The following is an 18,581-nucleotide window of genomic DNA, read 5'->3' on the forward strand; positions in this document are numbered from 1 at the left end:
ATGTCCAGATTGCAGCTCGAGTAAAAGCCGTCCACAGCTTCGTGGATACGCACCTGGTAACGTGCTAGCCGAACGACCTTTCCAGATTGGATCGATGGATTTTGTGATCCCACTACCGAAATCTCGTAGGGGCAACACGGCGTTGCTCCTATTTCAGTGCTCGCTCACGGGATTCGCTATTGCCAAGGCTAAGTCAGATACGACTGCACTGAGTGTTGCCCAAGTGTTCGAAGAATGTGTGTACCGACGGTTCGGAGCCCCATTATTAATAAGGCATGACCGCGACCCACGCTTCATGAGCGAGGTGTTCCAAGCGTTCGCAGAGATGATGCAGTCAAGATCAAGAGCGACTTTGAGCTATCGGCCACAGGCTAATGGACAGCAGGAACGCTCGGTGAAGTCAGTGATGGGGTCCGTACGGGTGTACGCGGAAGACCCTCTACAGCAAGATTGGGACGAAATCGGGGAGAAGCTTGTATTTGCTATTAATACTTCTCAAGACACTACGAGGAAGGAAACGCCGTTCTACCTCGTTCATGGTTGGGATGCGCAGTCGACGTTGCGGGCAATGTCGTCATCACTTAAACGAGGACTCGGCAAGCAGTCTGACGCACTGGCGTGGCGGCGTGAGATCAATCGACAACATGAGATCGCCCTCACTATGGCCAAGGATTATCAGGCTGTAGAAAAGGAGCGAAGGGCTAAAAAGCATAATGATGCTCTGAGTCGACTGGAAAAAGCTGCTGTACCTCAACCAAGTGGAAACGAAGACTCGGCGGACCCTCCAGAAGCTTCGGAAGAGATGGAAGATCCTGCAAGAGCCCCATCGAGATCTCTTTTCGAGATTGGGAGCCGGGCGTGGCTGTACGTGGAACGCGTCAAATCGGGCTTGACGACGAAATTAGCTCACCGATGGCATGGACCTTTTCGGATCAAGCGCAAGGTGGAAGAGTTTGCGTACGAGCTGAAACTGCCTGATCGAAGTGGGTATCGCTTTTACCCAGTAGTGCATGTGTCAAGACTCAAAGCTGTCAACGAATTCAACATTCGACCGAACACTCGGTTGGTACTTGACGCGACTAATGAAGCAAGACTCGACTTCGATGAGGAACTACTGCCTGAGGACAGCTCGGAACCAGATCAAGTTGCCGGTGAATATGAAGTCGAGGCCATCCTCGACGACAGAACACCACTAACGACGAGCACGGAGTGTGCTGTACGCGAGTTCAAAGTCAAGTGGGTGGGCTATGAAGATACAACTTGGGAACCATCATCAAACTTGTCATGTGGAGGTCTGCTGTACGACTATTTGCGAGCCAAGAAGAGCGAGAATCGGCTGCAGATGGCGCAAGTGGCGGACGAAGACTAGCGTGACTGGATCACGTGTGAACTGTCCACAGGGCGTTGCAGCCTGTGGTAACAGACGAAAAACGTTACTGCAACAACAAATTGTATATGCATTTGAAGAACAACATGAACATGATTACGCTGTGGAAGTGGATTAAGAATAAGAAAACATGAATGCCGACCGCGGAGCGATCATTGAAAACGAAGTCACGCGGGACACCTCAACAGTTAGCTGAGATGCTGGAGAACGTCGTAGAACGTGCAGCGAGGATTCAAATCGATTCCAAGTGTCTGGCCGCGGTGGCCAAGAGTGTCAACGAAGCCGAGTCACCACTCTCCTTCTCCTCTTCATCAAGAACCTGAGCCTCGGCAGCTGGAGCTGAAGCCGGACCCTGCAAAACCTCGGTACCAGCTTCAACAGGAGCAGCAGCCAGAGCAGGACGTGGAGTACCCGGTGGCGAGTCAAACAACGAACGCCAGGTCGGAATAAGCTCGGTTGAATCGAGAGACGGGTCAACGATCACGCTTCGGTACACATCCACGAAACGCGTACCACGAGGATTGAAGAACTCCGGATTACGCTGGCACGGGAAGTACGTGGTGTTGTACGGGTGCTGATGCGGCGCATTCATCCATCCAGTACGCCATGGCTGACGAGCGTCGAGAGCCGGAACTTCGGAAAGCCAGTCAGATGTCTGAGGTGCGAATGGCAAGCTTTCAATGGGGTACTACGGCTTAGACGGCTCCAAAAGCAACTCGGGACGAATGAATGACACGCCGGAAGCACTAGATGAAACCGAGTCACGACTCCACGCCATGTACTGCTCGCGGTACTTGTTACGAAGACGATCGGCACGACGGTCGCGCTCACTGAAGAGCTTCTTTAACATAGCTCTCAGTTCCTTCAAGCGTTCCTTGTCGTGGCCAACCTTTTTAGCTTCTCCAGCGAGACCTCGTTCAATACCAGCTAACGGAAGCCAGTGGAGACGCTCCCACAACGCGAACCCGAGGTCACCTTGCTTACCGCCGTCACCCCGAAGGTTCGCCCAGATCATCTTGAGACGGGTCTCAATCGGAGCACGCTTGGAGATGGGGACGCTTGGTTTGAAGTCGACAGTCAAAGAGGCAAGCTTGAAGAGGATAAAGCTGCCGAAGTTGCTGGTACGGGTGATCAGGATGCGAATAATCAAAGAACGCTTGGAGACCCTCCAACGTTGTACGCACGGTCACCTCACCAGCTGGTTCAGGAGGCGTTAAGCTCAAGAGTCGGTCGAAACTCTTCTTGGCGCCTGCATCGGTAAACTCCATGTCCACATACGGAAGAACCCACGGTGGCAGGGTGGACGAAGCCGGCACCGTAGGGCGAATACCAGAAAACACTCGGTGAGGCAATGGCTCAACCGACGGTGCACCACCACGACGCGGCACCGAAGTGTAGGTTGCCGTAATCATGCGTCCAGGTCCAGCATCGATAGTCCAAATAGGCGGACGAGGAGACACTGGAACAGGAAGAGAAGATGCTGGTGCCGGAGGACTTCCTGGTGGCGAAGGAGGCGGACCGGCAACGATGATTGGGGAAGTCATCATCGGCGAAGGATTTGGCCGAGGTGGAGTCGGAGGACGAGCTGGGCCAAGATTACTCCAGTTCCTGTTTGAATCTTCAACATCTTCGTCATCGAGTATGCTTGAATGATCGGTGGGGGGCGGAACATCACCGCTACCACTGGGAACATCAGGAGAGTCATCCACCGAAGATTCATTGTCATCCACGTCATCTCCATAGTCGTCATCAGCATTCCCATCGTCATCAATCTCCATCGAAAGGCCAGGCGAAGACACGCTTGGTACATCAGTCGTGGGAACAGTCGGAGCCGACTTCGAAGACGCGGAAGCTAGTGGAGCAGCCTCAACAGGGGCAGACCCTGCTGTAGAAACCACTCCCGAGACTTCAACTGCCTTGGATGTCGCGGCAGACTTGCCTTGTGGGACAGTCTGGTTTGACTCTTCATCTTCGTCACTCGAGCCAAACATGAGCCGCATTTCCTCGGCCTCGCGCAGAGCCTCTTCAGCAGCACGTATGTCGGCTGGAGAAGGTGAAATCGTTGAAGCTGGTGACTTGGCCACATCGTGTGGACCCTGAGGCGGGAGCGAAGGCGCGTCAGGAGAGACAGGAACATCGTCGTGGTCCTCAGGGTTCACGTCCTTACCCGAAGGCTCTGTAGCAGTTTCTTGAACCGAAGGGACGCTGCCTGGATCAGCAGTCCCCATGTCCACGTCACTCTGGTCGCCGCTGAGGTCGACCACTGCGGGAGTCGAAGAAGACGCTGGTGTAGGAGGTGGCAACCATGAACTTGGAGAAGACGGTACAGACTTGGACCGAGTCTTCATATGACGTCGTGGCGACTTAGCAGGAGAATGAGGACGGGGTTTCTTGCGCTTCTTCTGGGCCGCCTTCTTCCACGCCTTCGGACCGAACAGCGATCTACGAGCCGACTTGGGAGTTGAAGTATCAGCAGGTGGCGCATCACCGAGACCGGCAGCTGCCATCGAAGCACTGGCCTTGTCCGTTGGGATTGGAGCCTTGTCTTCGTCAGAGTCGTCCGGATCGTCGTCTGAATCCTCGCCACCTGGTCTAAGACGCTTATGGGACTTCCCATGGGCCACTTGGTGAGCTGCTTTGGCCAAAGCTGCCGGAAGGGCTTGAGGATTGTCCGAAGACGCGGTGGCAGACTGAATACGCCGCAGAGCGACTAACGTCTCCTGATCCAAGTCCAGCGCATCCAGATCCAGCTCACCCGCAGTCAGACCTATCACGAAGGATTGTGAACGAACGTTAGTTGCTGAACACACGGTGGAAGGAGCAACATTAAGAGCGTACCTTCGACAGCCAGACGAAGTACCTCGGGATCCATCCCTGCCAGACTCACGTGTGCACGGAGGGTACGATTCGCTTGGAGGAGGCGAGTGTTACGGTCTTGCTGGTTCTCGAGGACCTTGAGCGTGTCGTTATCGACATACTTGACCTGGGCAAGCTTTACCAGAAGGAGGTGGAGCTTCCGGGTCTGCTCAGTATTCGCGCCAATAGAAGACTTGTACACTTCGCGTTCGCGAGCCAGCTTCTTCTGCAACGTGCTGATAAAAACGTCCCGAGCTTGGACTTCGCAGTGAAGACGATTCAAATCCTCTGCGTTTCGCTCCATAGTGGCTTGAACACTTGCGAGCATGGCGTCATTCTTGGCGTTCGACTCGCGGAGAATCTTGATGTTGTGGTGTAAAGCTTCAATCTCAGCGTTGGCAGCCTTGAGGAATGTCTCCGCGTTCTCACGGGCCATGATGTGGGGTGCCACCGAACGTACGGCGGCAGCAGCCTCGGACTGAGCAAACCGCAACTGACGCTCCAAGTCGGCAACGCGTTGGGGTAATGCCGACAGCGCTCAGGAACAGGTTGTATCGCAGCGAGGACCTCATCGAAACCAATAGCTGTCTCGAGACGACGCTGAGTGTGTATATCGCCGTGGAGAGGAGGCACAACGCTGATCTGCACTTGGTGACGAGCCATTGCAGTCAAGTACGGGATTATCGAGGTCATCATGTGATCTACCGATGCCTCTGTACTTTCAGCCAGCATGGCGCGCAGCGAATCTTCGGTGAGTGGTGGTGGACCACCAGCTGGGGCAGGAGGAGCAGCAGGAGCCATCTCCGCGGATTCAGCGACGACGGGGAGTGCTGCAGGAGCTACCGCAGGGAGTGAAGAGTCTGGGGCAGGAAGCGCCGAAGGACCAGTTGATGACGCCGCTGTCGGAGGAAGTGTAGCAGACTGAGGGACGTTTGAACCCTCGGCCTTGCCCTCCTGAGAAACAAGTCGAGTAATGCGAGATGATGAGCAAGGTGCCGATGATTCAAGAGAAGGATGGGCTTACGTACCTCCAGCTGCTCACGCTCGCGACGTCTACGAGGATTGAGACGCTGAAACGCGTCGGACACGGCTCGATTCAGACGCTTGGACATACGGTGGCGAGATGGTGAATTGAAGAATGAAGAAATGTCACAACGGGCACCAGTACCGTGGCTTCCATTGCGACAGGGGCAGTTGTGGTGTAGTGATTTCTCCGTAGTTGCGGATTATCACCCGTCGACAAAGACGTGACACCGCCCAAGTTGTTCAAGCGACGAACCCTCGGTCGGGTGATGTACGGAGACGCCAAGGTGCAAGGGACTCGACGGCGTCACCTCCGAGTTTTCAACAAGTATCGGATACGGCCCTATGTCACTGAATCCAGGCTGTCCTTATTATTAATAATGGACTGGCCGGATTCGCATTCAGCGGACCATCTACGGTACGAACCCTCAGTGGCGGTTGGGATGAGTTCGCGGAATACTCAGCGACCTTTGGAAGACACGTTCACCGTCTGGGACAGGGCGCGGACCGTTAAAGATGCTCATGCGACGGTGCAGACGACGCTTGGCATGCAAGAAGGTCCATAACGGATCATTGTTCACTTGATATTTGTATACTTGATTAGGACTTCTTATTAGGAATAGACCCGAAAGGGTAAGCTTAAATACAGAACAGAATTTCCACTCAAGCACACAGAGCGACGTCCGGCTTCAAGGTAAGCGTCAGGTCAAGCTTGTTTGAGTGTGTTATGCCTGTCGGTGAACTCGAAGCTCTGTAGCGAGGGTTCATCCGGCAAGGCCAAGAGACTTTGTGTATTGGCCGATTATTATCGGGAGGTTTTACGTGACGGCTTATTGTTGCCTATTTGCACGACTGGGAGTGCTTGAATTGCCTCTCTTTTATTTCTTCCAGCCGAGTGTTGAACACTCGGTGATCTCGTAAAAGGCTTACCCGTGCCTGGTACCCTTCCGCTGTTGGGACCACGAGGATTCAAAACACCTGCTAGCTTTGCTCGTGCTAGTAGCGTGTTCCTATTTTACTGGTTGGCCTATATAAGTAGTTTACAAGGTCCAGTTTGTCCCGGTGCAAGGGCAGAACTGGGGTCTTCAGGTCCGCCCGAACGATCGTTTACTATCCTAGTAGACGTATTGTTGTGGGAACATCCTAGCTACATCTGTAGCTAGAGTTCACGTGGGATTTCCAACACGACATTTATCTAGGGCTAAATCAGCTTCATGACGGAGCACTACATGGGTAGTTCATTGCTTTTGATGTTCGAGTATTTTCAATATAAATTCTTGCATCCGTTTACCACGATCTCCGTCGGCTTGACGACGACGGTCTTCTAGTTGAAGTTCGTGTGCTCGTCGCTTTTCAGCTTCTTCGGTAGTATGTAACCTCTTTTTGTCCTCTTATTCCCGTTCAAACTGAAGGCGCTGCATCTTGTACTGAAACTTGGCCTTTTCGTCTTCACTGGCTTCCAAAAGAACACTAGTTATCCCGTAAGTTACTACAACTAGCCGCTCACTTTTGGTATTTTTTCTCTTGCGTCCGCTATTGGTACCTGGAGACGATCGAGTGGTTCTCTTGCTGGGTGTGGCAGCACCCACAGTACAAGACGAAATTGATGCCTTCACAGATTCACTGGCTGAATCTTCACATTGACTACCGTCGCTAAAGCCCGCTTGACGGTCTGCTTCCTCAGAAGCGATTTCTCCCATCGCGAGACTACGCAAAAGCTCGCCTGAACGTTCGATTCCACGTTGCTTAGCTGTTTGATTTTCCTTGCGTTGTGCCCCTTTATCCTCCCAGCCATTCATCAGCGCAACTATATTCTGAGGTAGCATTTCACGCTCAGCATACTCCTCCACTGTCCCTGACCCCTGCATCGATTGACACTGGTCTGTCTTGTACTGAGTAACGAGATTTGTGAAGCGAGTGCGCATTGCTGCCCCAGGCTTCTTTAATCCAAACGATTTATCAAAACGACAATGAATAGCGATGTCATCGAAGACCTTCATGATGCCCTTCGACGTCCCAACTGCAGTGGTCCAGGGACGAAAGGTGTTCACAGCCTTGACCAGCACTATATCGTCCACAGCAGCAAACTTCTGGCGCGATGCCGGTCGTGCAAGAAGCGCTTCTTTCTCCTGTGCCTGAATCTCTTCACCCATTTCTTCAGCACTATTGTCAACTCCCCGTGGTGGCCTATGCTGATCGTCACGCTGACCGGTCGTAGACATCGCGGATGCTACGGTGAAGTGTGTGGGGTGCGCGAGGTGCGTGAGCTATTTGAAAATGAAGCTGAAAAATGCGGTTGTTCCGAAAATAGCATTTGAGCTTTCTGTTGAGATATCAAAATAGCGGCTATCTGGAACTGAAACTTAACTCAAACGTGGTTCCGAATGTTCTCTATTGAGAGACCCTCTTAACCACTTTATTTAGAAGGAATTACATGTACTATTGGGGATATCAATACAGTACAGAGAGGATCGTCTGTAAGACACAATAACACATTTCCTTAAGTTTCATTTAGGAGAGGTTTTAGTATGTAAAACTTTTTCTGGTAGTGCTAGTAGTGCGTACAGCCCTATAGATTAATTCGGTGTAGTAGGTATCGATTCGATACAAAATTCAAATGATTTTCTAACCAAGCTCTATTAAGCTCTGAAGGTTTCACTTTCGTAAAGGTTTTGCTAAGATATCTTGAGATGCAGTTAAATCACTTGATTGGTGGGCATGGACAAAATAGTGAGCTTCGTCACTGTCGATTGTGGTGTTCTGTGCGGCGCTGGAGTAAATGCAGTTTCTGTCGAAGTCTTTGGTGCAAATGTTCCTGGCATTGAAAATTGCCTTTTTCACGCCTGCAGACAATTTGGGGTGGCGTCTTTTGGAAATGTATACCATTTGAGAGTTGCTGTTGCTCGTGTTGTTAGGCAATTTATGACTCATATCACGATGGATCATTCATTACGTGTTGGATAATTGATTGCTTAACCAAATCAGTATTACTACTTCGAAGTATTTCTCAGGCTCCATTGATGGCATTTATGCTACGGATACAACTGTGCAATGAACGCTGTGGTTTACTCAAAGGCACGCTTCTCCGTCCCCATCCTGTGCTTGGCATGGAGACAGATTGAAACGCTGACCCACCCACCCATACGGGAGCGGATACCGGTATTTATCGCTAGACTCCGCAACGAAGGCTCCACAACGAAGAAGAAACGGTATTTAACTATTCCCCTAAAACTTAAACCTTTAGCCCGCTACGACGCCTCGCTTGATATAATAGTGATGGTCATTATCGGTCCTGGGTTTACACCCGCGTGCTATGCACACGATCTACAAACCGCAGGCATGCTCGCTGCACTCGCTTTAGGTACCCTACGCGTTTCGCGCGGGGTCAAGTTTGGTCGTAGCCCTGCGTTGCGGAGTGTAGCGATAAACTTCCTGCGGGAACTATAATCCGCAACAATCTTCTCTGTCCAAGTGAATCACTTGAAGTGATCCCAGATTGCCGCTTCCCTCTGAGCAATTACAAAGCCCTTCAAGGCTTTTATCGATCGTCTCATGCTCGCATCAAAGGCCTTGAATCTTGGGCGCCAATATATGTACAGTACCCTTAAGACGGGTGATTAAAATCGGTGTCGTAAATCGGTGTCAGTGACTCCGATTAAATATGTCTTCCAGGCTGGAGGACATCTTTAACCTCGAATCCAGCTGCACTCAGATGGAGATTGGCAGTGGCAGGAGAGCGAGGAATTGACGAATGAACTTGGCGCTTTCTTTTTGCAAATCCCGGAGTATAGCGAGCTGACACACCCAGCCTGCCTGTCGGAATTGTCCCCTGGCCCACCTTTTCACGGAGGAGACAGCGGCGCTGTCTCCGCACCGCAGACTCTGGCCCAGAGAGCTTACTGGCCATTTTACAATTCGCACGCTGAGACTCACCCTGACATTTCTCGTTCTTTGCACCATGGTCTTCTCCTCTACTACCTGTATTCTGGGTGTGGCGGCGCTCGCGTCGGCCTACCTTGCGGCTCCCGCCGCCGCTGCGGATGAACCGCTCCCCTGGGACGGCCGCGTATTCGACCTGACCGTCGACACGTTGCCGGACAAGTACCTGACGCACATCCTGACCATGCGCAACAATGGCACGGACGGAAAGGTATCGGACTACGTGTCGATCGAGAAGGACGGTCGTTCACCCGGCTACAACGGTGACACGGGCGTCATTAACATCGGCGTGGACGCGAAAGCCATTTTCAAGACGCAAAACAACTTCCGTCGCTCCGAGTTGGTGCAGAACATTGCGGCCAACACCAAGGGCACCACATTTTTTCGCACCAGCGTCATGAAGGAGGAGGCGTTCTTGAACCCTTATGCTTGGCAGATGATCTTCCCGGAGTCGCACATCTTCGAGATCCGTGTGGATGCCTCGGCTAGTCCCGCTAAGATTATCTACCTGAACAACGGCACTTGGGACGCCAAGTGGGAGACTGAGTTCGTGCCGAGTACGTGGTACAACTTCGGCATCGGTATTTCGGCTGCCACGTCGGGCAACGGCTCTGTCCTCGAGTTCTACACCAGTGAAGGCGACAAGGAGCTCGCCCTTGAGGCCACCCACGACGTCGTGACCGAGTTCCCCTCGACCTACGAGTTCCATTATGGTCTTTTGACCCTGTCCGACGATGGCAGTGAACCCAAGATGAATGCCAAACAGGACATCGTGTCCTACAACGGTGTGTCGGTGGAGGCTGACGTTTCGACTTCTGCCACGGGCGATGCTGCGTCCAAGGCTTCCAAGACTACTGGATCCATTGGTGCTGAGTCCTCGTCCGATGTTTCCACGGAGACTACTGAGGCCCCGACCACGCAGAACGAGACCCCTGCCACCCAGAACGAGATTCCCGCCACCAAGACGGGCATCGTCAAGAGCTCAGATGGTGGCTGCGCCCGCAAATAAGTGCGCCTAATGTTATGTCTGTTGTGATTTCGCTGAAGTGATACAGACAGTGACGGAGACGAGAAACGTAAAGCATCGGTCAGGAGATGGCCTTGTAAAAAGGGTTTATATCCCTCTGTTAGCTGTATCATGATGGGATAAATGTTCAATCCAAGTTTTGCAGGATTTTTGTATACAATCTGAAAAAATGACGGATAGATTTTCAATGGAAGTTATTATAGTTCATGTGATTTTACCAAGGTCACTGCAATATACTACTAGTACTTATTTGAGTATACAAGTATACAGTGTACGTAGTACTGTACTAGTACTGTTTAATACTACGCAGTACTTCAGTAGTAGTACTACTGTTGTACTACTGCAGTACTAGTAGTACTGTACTACTGAGGGACTGGTTTCTGTCACTGACAGACTGCTGGGAAATAAAATAGCGATTTCATTTGCCAGGCATTAAACCTAGGAGGTGGCCCACCTCCGGTGGGAAACTAAACAAGAAAGTCTTCTGGCTCAGCTCCGAGATTGGTAGTGATGATGAGAAGAGCAGTTTGCGAGTCGATGTGGCTCACGTTGCAAAACAAAAGACAGTAGATTTACAAGGGTTTGCATATAAGCAGTGAGAGCTCAAGTCACAACACTTGACTAAGCGTATCTACGAAGTAGTATTTTTGGACCATCGAATTGTTTATCCTTTTTCTGACATTTGTTTTTCCCAAAGCTGGAGTTAGTTCAGAAACTAAAGATTTCGGGGAAGAGGGACCTGGTAGTGTAGTAGTCGACAATTGTCAGTTCATTTATCAGTATCTAGATAAACGGATATTAATGTAATTAAAGAAGCGTTATTATGAATGCACATATCTCAAGTAATTTGGGGTATATTAGCCCTTTTGTTCCCCATTGTAAATATTCCAAAGTTCATTAAAGCGATTTTTTTGTAAAACGATGCATAGTGCCACGTTTGACGGTCCATTTCCGTTAAGTCAAAAATTAATTTAGAAAAATCATGGGTATAAGATTTTTTTAAAACGCATCGTTTGCAACATTTTCTGGCTGGAGCATAATTGGCTCAAAATTAAATTTAAAATTTTGATTGGGTGATTTTGGTGAAGCGATGCATTACGCCACGCTTTACAAGGGCTGGCAACAAAAGGGTTAATACTTCGCAGCCGTCGATTAGAGTGAGCTGATGAGGATGTTCCTTCCTCAGCTATAAAATCAATGTACACGCGTGTACATACCTAGCGTTATTACCTGTAAGGCAAATCAGCAAAACAAGAGCTAGTGCTCGGTCCGTCAGCTGACTGTGCGGCTTCGAACTGTTTGGGGCAAGAACGCCGGTGTGCTCCGGCAAATCTGTGATCGTCGTGAAGCCCCCTCGTCGATGCGGAACGGTTTGAGAGCGTTCTTCACTTTGCGTGAATACGCCTCCGGCGTCGCACGAGTAGAGTTTGGAAAGATTATCGATGACCGGGCCGTTGTAAGACTTGGCGTCTCGAGCATTCCGACCTGGCTGACCTCCCATCCACATGAGACGACGTCGATGAGAACAGCTCTCGAACAATCGGAGGAGGCCAAAATAACCCCAAGTATCGACGCAGATGCTCACGAACCAGACGCGAGCGACCACCGCCGACATTTTGGCCATACGGCGCGGAGTCTGTGCGTTGGAGATCGTCAACCGGACGTTTGTTTGCCAGTCCCAGAACCTAGAACGGTTCTCGTTCCAAATTGGCCAATGCGAAACGTGCACATGAGGGAATTCCTGCGGATTGTACCACAAGTTGGAGCCTCGCCACGGAAAGGCCAGCTGGTACGGTTCTTGGCCTAGCTCGGACGCTTCGTGATAGATCCTCTGAAGGTCCTCGGAGAAGGAGTCGTGTCCGCCAACTTGAGCGGCAACACATACGAAGACCACGCGTGACTCTGCCGCTTCTTGCCGGAGCGAGGGCTCTCTGTCAGCGTGTTCGTCTTGGCGGATCCAGTACTAACACTCTTTAACGAAGACAAACCGTCCTGGGTGCAGCGCGGATGTCGGGGCGGCTCCCCGCGGGCAGGCTTGCGTGATGTCTTCGGCATGATCACTACGGGCCCAGTCACGGCGTCCGCCGCCTTCCCAGTGTCGTCCAGAATTGCCTCGCGATGGAGTCCAGTACCTCGAGGCCGAAGGAGCTTGCGTTAACCGCGAGTATGCCCCGCATGGTGATCCAGAAACGTTCGTCGGCCGGAGACTTGTCGAGGGAGGAGCTGTCGGAGTCGGACGACTTCAGGTTCCAGACGGCCTTGAACTTGCGGGGCGCCTTGCCACGCGAAGAGCCCAAACTACGGCCGCGCGGAAAAGAAGGGAGCGAAGGAAGCATCTGTGGTCGAGGCAAAATTGCCGAATGAGCTGAAAGACTGGCCGTCGGGACCTGGACCTCCAGTTCCGTCCCTCTGGGAGGATTTCTTGTGAAAACTACTTACTGTGTGCAAGATGGACTCTCGCAAGAGACGAGAAACCGGTGACCTCCTTTCTCAAAAACTTGCTTGATGGTTACCGACTAAGACCGATGGAGAACGACTGACTTCAGAAAGAGGCAACTCGAACGGAGACATTTTTTTTTCTTATTTGCAAAGGTGTTCCTCTCCTACAATGGGGTTTCAAGCGAGTGACTTCTTCGAGTACGCCCGCTGGGAGCTGAGGCCCGTGTACGTAGGAGCTATAGCGGTATGGGTCTTAACGACTCCTCTACGTAACGTTGCCTGGGTGCTCCTACTCCAAGTGTGGCGCGTTACTAAGATGAACTGCGATATTTGCGGCGACTGTGCTTCACTAAACCGAGACGTGCTCCAAGCTAGTGAGCTACGACAACTTCGGGGTGCTACGTACGTTTATGGGGTGTGGAGTGCGTTCTTCGCTGTGCCTTCCATCGTTCCACTCAAGGGGGATGAGAAGTATGGTCGATATGGACGAATGCTGCGAAGCTGGTGGGTCGCCGGCAAGATAACTTTCTCCGACTGCATCCCTGATGTCCTCGTTCGCTCTAGGTATTCGAGCGTACGCTACTGGTACGTGTTCTGGGACGCTTTTAAAGCTACCTGGATGCGTCTTTACGCCGTGGGTGACGCTGTCTGCTGTTTAGTACTACTGTGCGTCTCCCTGTTGCTGTACGTACCGATCAACGTGATCGATCTAGTGGAGTTCGTACTCTTGGGATCTGTGGGTGTCGGCGCTGTACTGATTTTCCTGTTGGATTCTAACTACTGCCTCGATCGGACTAGCTGGAGCCTCGCCGACACACTTATTGTGGTAATTGCGGGGTAATTTCGCACGCTTGTCGCCAGTACGACGAAGGGAGTCCGCTACGGAACATCTCTACTAAAGTGTTGGTTGACCTAGCTCTTTCCAGTGCCCGCCGGAATTTTTCTGAGCGCAGTCGAGCTCAAGCTCGGAACATCGAACGTCTACGGGTTGACGACGGCATTGAAGTGTTATACGACTCTCAAGCAGCCGACCCCGACTTACAGAATAACGGTACCGAGGACTACTCTGAAGCGTTCCCGTCCAGCCTACCGGTGGAGTTGACGAACGCCGAAGCTACATTGGTTAACCTAATGAGGCAGCATGGTGACCCAGCTCGCCGAGGACGGCAAACGCCAAGTCGAGGAGGATGTCCCGTACCTGGGAACGATGAGGTCATTATAGGTGTCACTCGGTTGGCAAGGATGACCCGAGGTCCTGAGGCCACTCCTCGTCGCGCCGTCCCGTCAGGTTGGTACCCGATAGACTCGACGACTCGTGTACCCCTGTCGAGCCCGTCAGAGTTGCCCTATAGAGTGGTCCCGGAACACTGAGACCTGTTCGACGTCGGACCAAGGCGCCTCGCGCAATCTCGTTCCATCCCAGAGCCCCCTGCTGTCCTACGAGGGTGGATGTCAGGTGATGCGAGCTCGTCCTTCAAGTGTATGAGAAGCGGTGTTATGTATGTGAGGAAGGGGGGGGTTAGACCTCTCGTTCGGCTAGCTCTCAGTCTTATATTTCCCACCTTCTACTCAAATGGAAGCCAAGTCAATAAAGAAACTTATATTCATATTAAGTGTTTTTGTCTGGCCACTGAACGAGACCGTACCCCCTGAACAGCCGCGGCCTGCCCGACCCTTGGAGGTGGAGGTATACGACGCTGCAGACTCCGGTGCCCATTCACAAGTCGCAACGACTGAGGCAATCGTTGGGTCTGTCTCAAATCGAAAATCAGATTTGAGACACGTTCATACTTCAATGACCGTATCAAATCGGGGAGTTGATCGATCAAGTAGGAAAGAACTTTAAGTCACAGGCAATAGCCGTGACGGTGATGCGTCGGTCCCGGGGACTGAAGCATCAGATATGCAAGGACCTCCAGCTACAAACAGTAGCTGTGATGTCGGCGTGTCAGCTCTGGGAGTTGATACGGTCGTGATTGTTTCAAAACCCAAGAAAGAGCTCCGCCGAAAGGCGTCGAGCTGACAAGGACGTGTCGACTCCGGGAGTCGACACAAGCTCGATATCATCATCGAGAGGAGACCCCGCCGAGCTGGGGTCTAGGTGATGACAGCGCGTCAGCTTTGGAAGCTGATGACGCGGCAAACAGTGTTGGCGGTTGCAAACGACAAACACTGAAAATGCTTGCGTGCTCGCGTGCAGCCGGGCTGCACGACGAAGCAGAATGTAGTCAAGCCCGGCTCGATCATTCGCGTCCGCGGAAAAATCTGCCGACGGTGACAACGGAAATCGGTTCAAGGCCGAGCCTGGACGAGAAGCATGTGAGGCCGGGCTTCACAAGAGCAAAAGACGGCGCAAGCGACCATAGCTGCGCAAGTCTCGGTCCGGGACCGAGGTGATACGAGCGATGCCTGCCTGGCAGACATCGGAGAAGTCGTCGTGCGTCGAGACGTTAAACGTCGTGGCGCGGACCCGTGCTGGTCTCCACTACCGGTCAGTGTAAGTGGCCGACGAGTGCGTCGGAGCTGACGTCGGTTCCAGTCATGAGCTGGATGCGCTTCGCAAAGAACCTGTACGATGGACGCATCGAACCGATACGCATCTTTTCAGATATCGAAAGGATGAGAAGCAAAGCGGAGGAGTTAAGACAACCTCACGCTGCGAATACCGTTGGGAGTAAGAACCCTCCCAGCGCGAAGACGAAGAAGCAGTGCTTCGAGGAGCAGTGCTGGGACTCGTTGAAGTCGAGTCGCTTCTACAATATTCTGCAGGAGCACAAGGATGTGCTCTTAAATGAGATTCCTGCGAAACTTCCGCAGGACAAGGCCATACAGCACGAGATCGACCCCGTGCCGGGTACGAAGTACTGTGTGACGCGGCAGTGGCCACCGCCGCGAGATCAAGTAAAGGCAATAGACGACTTCTTTGAAAGTCGTCGTAAAGCGGGTCAAGTGTGGGAATCAACGTCTCCGCACAGTGCACCAACGTTCTGTGTCAAGAAGACACAGGGCGGATGGCACAGACGCCGATACCACGAAAAGATGTTATCATCGCTTTGATGGCCAGGATCACCATCTATAGGGCTCTTGATCTGCGCGACGGGCTCTATCAGATCCTGATGCGTGAGAGGGGCATCCCTCTCACGGCGGTGAGCACTCCAAGCGGTACGATTTGGGAGTGGCTCGTAATGCCACAGGAACTGAAGAATGCCCCTGCAACCTGCAATAACTGTGTCACACATCTATTGCGGTCAGTGCGTGACCTCGCACCAAGCTACTTCGACGACGTGTTCGTGCACAGCCGGGCTGTGACGACGTTGAGTTGCACAAAGAGCACCTCCGTCAGCTGCTAGGGCTTATGCGTAAACATAAGCTCTATGCGAGCCTGAAGAAATGTATCTTCGGGTGAGCGAGATACCCGTCCTTAGTGTCTCGTCGGGAAGAACGGCGTGCGCCCTGACCCAGAAAAGATCAGAGTGATCAATACATGTCCTACGCCATCCAGCGTGAAGGAACTAAGACAGCTCCTTGGACTTGCAACGTACTTGGGCAAGTACGTTGAGAATTACGCGGACAAGATTCTATTGAGGGGTACCGGTTTCAGGCGGTAAGTACCCATAAACAGGTAACCAAACCGGTCCAACACGATCCCGCGATAATTACGATATGCTGATTAGACGAGTAGGATGATTGGACGAGTGCAGAATGTTGGTGATTGGATGCACCAATTGATTGGATGACCTAGGTAGTGAGGACTGTGTAAGCTCCGATAAATCAATCACTTCGGAATCTTCCTTCTTCCCCTCAAGTGTCTTCGCTCCGGTCTACTCCCCGAGTGGTGACTTTTCCCTTCGCTTCGTACATGCCCAACGTTGCCTAAAACCCGTGACCTCTATCAGGTTATGAGCCCAAGTAACATGTCCTCTGCGCAAGACGTTTCAACTAAGGTCTCCATCGACAAGTTCAACGGTGACAACTACGCGACGTGGAGCCGCTACATGCGTGGTGTGTTCCTGACCAAGTCAGTATGGCATGTCGTAAAACGAGAGACGACTCCAAGCTTCACGGACTCTCGTGCGAAGGACGAATATGTCAAGTCGAGCAACATCGCGTTCGGATTGATGCTGCTCCACATGGATGCGGACTACCATCACGTGGTCGACAACTGCGAGTAAGCGTGGGCCGCGTGGGCGCGCTTGAAGACGTTGTACGGTGGATCGCAGAAGGCTGGTCGTATTTACCTGAAGCGACAGCTCTTCAGCATGGAGATGTCTGAAGGCGCGAATGTATTGCACCACTGCAATGAAGCTCTCAACATCAGCGCCAAGCTTAGTAGCATCGGCGCTAAGATGGAGGACGAGGACGTTGCGATCTGCTTGTTGCGCAGTCTCCCCAAGAGCTACGAGAACGTCGTGCTACACCTGGAGATGAGTACTGCTGAGCTGAATACGCAAGACGTTGTGAAGGTGCTCACGAACGAGCATATCAAGCGAAAAGGCAAGAAGACATCTGCGGTGAAGACTGAAGACGCGGCGAAGGCGTTCAGTACCGAGCGGGAGTCTCGCCAGTGTACGTACTGTGGAAAATTGGGGCACGTGATTGAGAAGTGCTGGACCAAGCAGAAGGATGAGAATCGAGGAGGCCGACGCGGCGGCAACAGTCGTGGACGCGGGGCCAACAATGTCCAGTTGCGAAACGACGACTACGACCACGGCTATGATCGCGTGGCATTTGCGGTTTCGTTGGAATGTGGAGTTTTGACGGGCAAGAGTATGTCCGGGCTGTGGGCAGTCGACAGCGGTGCGACACACCATATCTGCGATGACAAGATTAAGTTTGTCATGCTGAACGAACGAGAGGAAGGCGAGCTGAAGGTCGCTGATGGCACTAGCGTTGCAATTAAGGGTGTGGGGACCATCATCGAGCGCGTGGTTCTGCCCAACGGCGATGAGCGCGAGATCGAGATCAACAACGCGCTCTACGTGCCAAAGATGAAGAAGAACTTGCTATCAGTGTCGCAGATCAACAAAAGCGGCAAATTTTAAGTGGTGTTCGACGGTGAAACCATGCACGTTGCGCACAAGGATTCGAAGGAAGTGGTGGCTACAGCAGATCTCGTAGACGGTCTTTACTGGCTGTGCACACCACTATGCTCGATAAACGCAGTGACTTCGAAGTCGAACGTTGACTTGCACGCGCGCATGGGCCATGCTCCTATCGACGTGCTACGCAAGATGATCAACAGCGGCATGATCAAGGATGCCAAGGCACCTTTGAAGTCAATTGAGCAAAGTGTCTGTCGCGGGTGTCAGCAAGGGAAAGTGGTCCAGAAGCCGTTCCCCAGTAACCGCGACAAACGCAGTTACGACACGTTCGAGCTGCTTCATTTCGACATCTGCGGCCCCATGGAAGAAGAATCGTTGGGTGGGAGCAAGTACATGCTGCTCATCGTTGACGAATCCAGTGGATACATGAAGGGTTTCTGCTTACGAGCCAAGTCGGACGCTGAAGAATGCATCAAGAGCTATATCACGAAGGTACATACGCAATTCGGCAAGCGGGTCAAGTTCGTACGCCATGACGGGGCTCGTGAGCTCGCGACAAACTCACTCAAGGTGTTCTACGAAGATCGAGGCATCGAACAGCAGACGGTTTCGTACGCGCACCAGACGAACGACACTGCAGAACGATCTATCAGGACTATCGTCACGATTGGTCGCAGCATGTTGCACCATGCCAAGTTGGAGAAGTGTTTCTGGGGCGAAGCGGCGATGGCCGCTATCTACGCTAAGAACCGTCTACCGTCACCCAAGATCAAAAGCAAGACTCCATATGAGATCGTGTACAAGTCCAAGCCACGTGTGAAGCACATGCGTGTGTTTGGTTGTCGGACGTACGTCCTAGCTCCGAGAG

At 52.2% G+C, this 18,581-nt stretch overlaps 1 protein-coding gene across 1 annotated transcript; it reads left to right on the plus strand.

Annotated features, from left to right (window-relative positions):
* Positions 1-8,996: 8,996 nt before the first annotated feature.
* On the plus strand, positions 8,997-10,296 carry PITG_01131 (uncharacterized protein; the record flags this gene model as incomplete). Its single annotated transcript, XM_002909603.1, has 1 exon — positions 8,997-10,296. The coding sequence occupies one exon, from the start codon at positions 9,225-9,227 to the stop codon at positions 10,212-10,214; it is 990 nt and encodes a 329-aa protein (XP_002909649.1).
* Between the last annotated feature and the right edge of the window lie 8,285 nt (positions 10,297-18,581).

This window comes from Phytophthora infestans, genomic scaffold, assembly GCF_000142945.1.
Source record: "Phytophthora infestans T30-4 supercont1.1 genomic scaffold, whole genome shotgun sequence".
Lineage (NCBI taxonomy): Eukaryota > Oomycota > Peronosporomycetes > Peronosporales > Peronosporaceae > Phytophthora > Phytophthora infestans.